This window comes from Syzygium oleosum, unplaced genomic scaffold (genome assembly GCF_021117445.2).
Source record: "Syzygium oleosum isolate NSW1041296 unplaced genomic scaffold, Sole_v2.1 Sole_v2.01, whole genome shotgun sequence".
NCBI lineage: Eukaryota > Viridiplantae > Streptophyta > Magnoliopsida > Myrtales > Myrtaceae > Syzygium > Syzygium oleosum.
In genome coordinates, this window is record NW_026607485.1 from 2,439,271 (window position 1) to 2,445,723 (window position 6,453).

General features: G+C 46.0%; 1 protein-coding gene across 1 annotated transcript; it reads left to right on the plus strand.

Moving 5' to 3' along the window:
* The first annotated feature begins 2,389 nt into the window (after positions 1-2,389).
* LOC115666991 (uncharacterized) lies at positions 2,390-2,812 on the plus strand. Its single transcript, XM_030588629.2, has one exon. It carries the CDS (start codon positions 2,390-2,392, stop codon positions 2,810-2,812), a length of 423 nt encoding a protein of 140 aa, XP_030444489.2.
* The last annotated feature ends 3,641 nt before the right edge of the window (positions 2,813-6,453 follow it).

Below are 6,453 nucleotides of genomic sequence, written 5' to 3' on the forward strand. Positions count from 1 at the left end.
GCATTCTCGCGCAAGTTCATCACATGCCTCACTCTTGGCATACGCAATGCGTGTCCATGTTATGCAATGCAATGCACCACGAGCACCAATATAATTCAGACATCCAATGTCACAACACGTGCTTAATTGGCCCAATTAATACCGTGTGACCTAACGTGCGATTCACAAATCAGTAAATCATTGTAAACCAAACAATGGCCAATCGCACTCCATAAAATCAGCCACACCACATACGACATAGCAGTACGAAATCAATCACAATTAAGCACAATTGACGTACAATCAGTCAACCCGGACATACCCGGTAATTTTCCAACGGTCTCATAAACTGGTCATTTAATCCAATTAATCTCCCCAAATAATTCTCATTAATCCACTAAATTTCCAAATGATAATTTCTACCAATCCGTCCTCAACCCAGTCTGAAATACACACTGATACTATCTAAGCCAGTCCAAATTGTACCGATAATACCTAAACCAGTCCAGAAAAACGCACTAACAGTCCTAATCCGGGTTTAGGAATTTTACTCACTTAATTTCTGGACCACGGCGACGGGGAACGGCGGCCGATCACTGATGAACAGTGAAACCAGTGGCGGAATTCCCGGCGCGCGTACCGTTCACGCGGTACTATTCACGGCGGTACTGTTCACGCGGTAAGGACTTGTACGGACGGGCGGAAAACGGTGGCCGGCGAAGTGGCAGTGACGGCACGGCGGCCGCACGGTCCGGCGTGAACAGTGATCCGTACGGACGCGATGAATAGTACGTACGGGGGACACCATATGAACAGGGCTGGATGGCGACGTAAGGGCGGGCTGGACGGCTGGGTGGCGACGGAATGGCGATCAAAGCTCCGGCGAAGCTCCGGCGAGGCTCAGACGCGGCGGCGGTGCTTTACCGAGAGAGAAAAAGTGAGAGAAAGAGAGGGAAAGGGAGAGAGAAAGGGCTGGACAGAGGCGGAAGTGGCTGCTGGTGGTGCTGGCTCGGCGAGGGCAGCTCCGGCTGGTACTGTTCCGACGTGAACAGTACCAGAATGGACAGAAATGTCCACGGCAGAACAGAAACAGGGAAAAAGGAAGAAGAAGTTGGGGGAAATGGCCGAATGAACTTTGCGAGAGAGAGATATATATATATATATATATATATATATATATATATATATATATATATATATATAGTCTGGTCAAACTGAGTCAACACTGCCTTGGTGGAATCCAAGTGTCAAGATCTAGAGCTATTGGACAATTTTGCCCTTGATCCAAAGGCTAGGATTTGCCCTAATCCAATAATTTAGGGGTGAAATGGTCTTTTGTCCCTAACCATAGTTGACCAGACCTGGTTTAATCCCAATTAACCTTGGTTAACCCCAAAATTTTGACCAATTTTCGGAATTAAATAAAATGGTCTTAGGGGCATTTTCGTAATTTTCCGATTTCGAACCGAAATTTCAATTTTCGCACATACGTGTTCCATATGTGCGTGGCCAACATAATATGGCGTCGGAATCGCGAAATTCATCGCGCAAGCCCTCGAAAATCCACGCCGAAGTTTCGGGAATAAAATAATATTGTTTTTCCAATTTTTGTCGAAATTCCAATTTTTGGCCAAAACCACTCTAAATGTGCGTGGCCACCCCAAAATAACCTTGGCCGCGAAAAATAACCTCATACGGCCTCCGAATCCAGCCTCGGTGCCCACAGGGGCAAAACCGTAATTTTTCACCTCCGGACCGAAATTCCACTTTTTACTCGTACTAACTCCAAACGTGTGTGGCCAGCGTTATATGACGTCAGATTCCCAAAAATAGTCTCTTAAGCCTTCGAAAATCGACATCGAAATCCGGGCCCAATTTCGTGATCAAAACTCGCTCGAGTTTCAATTTCAGGGTCTCTGGCTAACGGGCGGCTGTTTAGGACATACGCGTATCGACCTAGGGTTATTCGAATTACGACGGTCCCGATCATTGAGAGAATGAGAAATTATCATTAGTTCCAAAGATCACGATCGTTCGGTTCAGGTTCAGGACTGGTTGGCCACGTGCACTTTCGGTCTTGCAGAATCACCTGCGATCCGATTGTACATCGTTGGCCTTGGCCAAACCAAATCCATCACCTTTCCTAAGATCGGCCCACGTTGGCCCAAAATATTCACTCATCGTATCTCGAGATCGGTGTCCCGTTCACTGTCGAGTCCCTAGTCCACGTACCGTTTCCTAGTTAGCCATACCCTATTGGTTAGTATCCCAAGAGTGATCAGCTCTGGGCGAGACTTACTAAAATGAAATGCGAAAATTGTCAATTTTATTGATCCCGGAATTACGTCGAAATTCGGGCTGTTATAGAAATGGGAATCATGGTCAAGGGCAAGTGAATGCGAATAGGCAGATGCATCAGTTAGTTGAGCAGTTCTTGAAGTTAAAGCACCCTAAGTTTGATGGTAAAGGCGACCCCGAGGCTGTATCGTTGTGGATAGAGGAATTGGAAAAGGCTTTTGAGGTACTAGGGTGCACCAAGGAAGAGAAAGTAACCTTGGCGGTGTACAAGCTCCAAGGAAATGTGAGTGATTGGTGGAAGGCCACCAGAGGAAGAGTGCTCCTTGCTGGTACCGCTCAGACTTGGGTTATGTTCGTTGAAGTCTTCAATGGCAAGTACTTTTCTGAGAGTGCACGGGAGCAAAAGTTGGCTAAGTTCATGAGGCTTCGTCAGGGACATATGACAGTAGACCAGTATGGGGCAGAATTTGCTAGATTGTCCAAGTTTGCCCCGAGGATGGTGGAGGACCCGTTGGATAGGGCCCGAAGGTTTTGAGATGGATTGAAGCCAGACCTCTGCAGCCAGATGATATTGCTGAATCTAAGGGACTATAATGAGATTTATGAGCGGGGCAAGCTATTGAGCGTGATCTAGTGGATAGGGCCGCTGCTTCTGGATCAAGGTATACCCCAGCTAGGGACAACCGCAACTTTGGAAGGAGGCTTATGACTGGAAATATGCGGTTTGTCCCTCTCGTTAGGAAAAATATTGCGAAGCAGAACTACTATTCTAACGCTGCCTGTCGATTGTGTGGAAGAAGGCATGGGAATGGCCCTTGCTTGGGCCAGACTAGAGCATGTTTCGGATGTGGCCAACAAGGTCACCAAGTGACGAATTGCCCGAGCTGACAAGCTAGGCCACTAGTGCATCAACAACAGCCGAGGTTAAGACATCAAGCAGGAGCTGCCCCGCAGAATAATCAGAACCGACCCCTAGCCCAAGGAAGGATTTATGCTATGGCTCGTAAAGAGGCGGAGGAGGCGCCTGGCGTGGTCACAGGTATGATCTCTTTATGTGATCATGCTGCTTATGCCTTATTCGATCCGGGAGCAACGCATTCTTTTATATCAGAACAGTTTGTTGAATTGACGGGGATTGAACCGAAACCATTAGAAGTAATGTTGCATGTTACCACCCCTTTAAAGGATAAAGTGCTAACATCGTTAGGATGCCTAGACTGTAAGATTGTTGTTGGTGGTAGGGAAAATTTGATTGATCTGGCTGTCTTGGTTATGTTTGATTTCGATGTTATTATTGGTATGGATTGGCTGGTTAAACAGAGAGCTGTGATGGATTGTGGTAGCAGGGTGATCCAATTTAATTCGATTGGTCACTCTAGATATGAGTTTGTGGGAAACCGAGGAGGAACCTCGAACCCCTAGATTTCGTCACTTAAGGTGACTAAGTTGTTAGATGAAGGATGTCAAGGTTACCTACAACTGTGGTTGATTCGTCAATCGAGGAACCGAGGCTAGAGGATATAGCCGTGGTGTGTGATTTTCCTGATATCTTTGCTCAAGAATTGCCGGGATTACCACCTGAAAGGGAAGTGGAGTTCGTAATCGAGTTGGCCCCTAGAATTGAGCTAATCTCTAGAGCGCCCTACAGAATGGCATTGTCGAAGTTGAAAGAGTTGAAGGTTCAGATGCAAGAACTACTGGATAAAGGGTTCATTCGTCCAAGTGCGTCGCCGTAGGGAGCACCAGTTTTATTTGTGAGAAAGAAGGACGGGTCGTTGCGTTTATGCATCGACTATAGGCAGTTGAACCAAGTGACCGTCAAGAACAAGTATCCGTTACCAAGAATAGATGACTTGTTCGATCAACTGCAAGGGGCATCGGTATTCTCCAAGATAGACTTAAGAACGGGTTACCATCAGTTGAGGATTAAGAAGGAGGATATACCAAAGACGGCATTTCATACGAGATATGGACATTATGAGTTTACCGTTATGCCGTTTGGATTGACTAATGCTCCTGCTGCCTTTTATGGACTTGATGAACCGTGTGTTTAAGGAATTCCTGGATCAGTTTGTCATAGTCTTCATAGATGATATATTAATATACTCGAAGAGCCCAGAAGAGCATGAGTGGCATTTAACCAAGGTTTTACAGACGTTAAGAGAAAACACACTTTACGCCAAGCTTAGTAAGTGCGAGTTCTGGCTCAACCGAGTGGCATTCCTTGGACACGTAGTCTCTGGGGATGGAATCTCAGTAGACCCGACAAAGATTGAAGTCGTCACAAAGTGGCCGAGGCCTACGACAGTAACCGAGGTTCAAAGCTTTTTGGGTCTGGCGGGTTATTATCGACGTTTCGTGGAAGGATTTTCGGCAATAGCAACACCCTTGACACGTCTGCTGAAGAAAGAAACAAGGTTCGAATGGACTGATAGGTGTGAAAGGAGTTTTCAGGAGCTAAAGCATAGATTGACGACTGCACCAGTATTGACTATCCCATCAGGACCTGGAGGATACGAGATCTATAGTGATGTGTCGCTAAAAGGATTAGGGTGTGTACTAATGCAACACGGAAAAGTGGTGGCATACGCATCGCGACAGTTGAGATCGCACGAGCTGAACTACCCGACGCACGATTTGGAATTGGCCGCGATTATCTTCACCTTTAAGATTTGGAGACACTACTTGTGTTGAGAGAAATTTCAGATTTATACAGATCATCAAAGTCTTAAGTACTTGTTTTCCCAAAAGGAGTTAAATATGAGATAGCGTCGCTGGATGGAACTCCTTAAGGATTACGATTGTGATATCTTATATCACCTCGGGATGGCCAATCGGGTAGCGGATGCGTTAAGTCGCAAGTCGAGCATCGCACATATAATGATCAAGGAATGGACCTTGTTGGAAGGAGTATGAGACTCGGAGTTTAAGTTCGAGGTGAGTCATGTATCAAGTCTACTCGCCACATTGAGGATCGAACCGGAAATTCAGACGAAGATTAAAGCTTTACAGTCTATGGACTCGGAAATTCAGAAGATACTAGAAATGGACGCTACCAAGAGGAAACCGGACTTTCAGGTATCCGAGGACGGGATCTTGAAGTTTAGACGAAGACTATGTGTGCCCGACGATGCGGAGCTTAAGGAAGAAATCTTGTCAGAAGCTCATCATAGCAATTATAGCATCCACCCGGGAAGCACGAAGATGTATCAGAACCTACGACAGCATTATTGGTGGAATGGCATAAAGGTGGACGTAGCTAGGCATGTGGCCAAATGCCTAACGTGTCAACAAGTGAAAGCACAACATTGCAAGCCCGGAAGGTTATTGCAACCTTTGGAAATCCCCGAATGGAAGTGGGAACACATTACTATGGATTTTGTCATGGGATTACCGAGAAGCCAAAGAGGCCATGATTCCATTTGGGTGATCGTTGACAGGTTGACAAAGTCAGCGCACTTCCTAGCGGTGCGAAAAGACTTCGAAATGGAAAGATTTTGCCGAGCTCTATATGCGTCAGATAGTTCGTCTTCATGGGGTATCCGTGACAATTACTTCAGACCGAGACCCGCGGTTTACTTCTACCTTTTAGAAAAGTCTGCATACAGCAATGGGAACAAAGTTACGGTTTAGTACAGCTTATCATCCACAGATGGATGGGCAGTCCAAAAGGACAATTCAAACCTTGGAAGATATGCTACCCGCATGTGTGTTGGACTTTCAGGGCAAATGGGAAGAACAATTACATTTAGTGGAGTTTGCCTACAACAACAGCTATCAGCAGAGTATCGGAATGGCACCGTTTGAAGCACTTTATGGCAGGGCTTGTAGAACGCCAGTGTGTTGGGACGAAGTCGGAGAGCGAAGTATAACAGGCCCAGAGTTGGTCCAGCAATCAGTTGAAACAGTTAAGATCATTCGCGAGAGACTAAAGACTGCACAAAGTCGCCAAAAGAGTTATGTCGACCGGAGAAGAAGACCGCTAGAATTCCAAGTAGGAGATCACGTTTTTCTCAAAGTGTCACCAATGAGAGGACTATCCCGGTTTGGTAAGAAGGGGAAGTTAAGCTCGAGGTATGTAGGCCCCTTTGAAATCTTAGAAAGGATTGGAGATTTAGCCTATCGGTTCGCATTGCTGCCAAATTTATCTCAAGTCCATAACGTCTTCCACGTGTC

Excerpts from the sequence above, each read along its gene's own strand:
- LOC115666991 (XM_030588629.2), top strand. The coding sequence starts at position 2,390 with ATGCATCAGTTAGTTGAGCAGTTCTTGAAGTTAAAGCACCCTAAGTTT.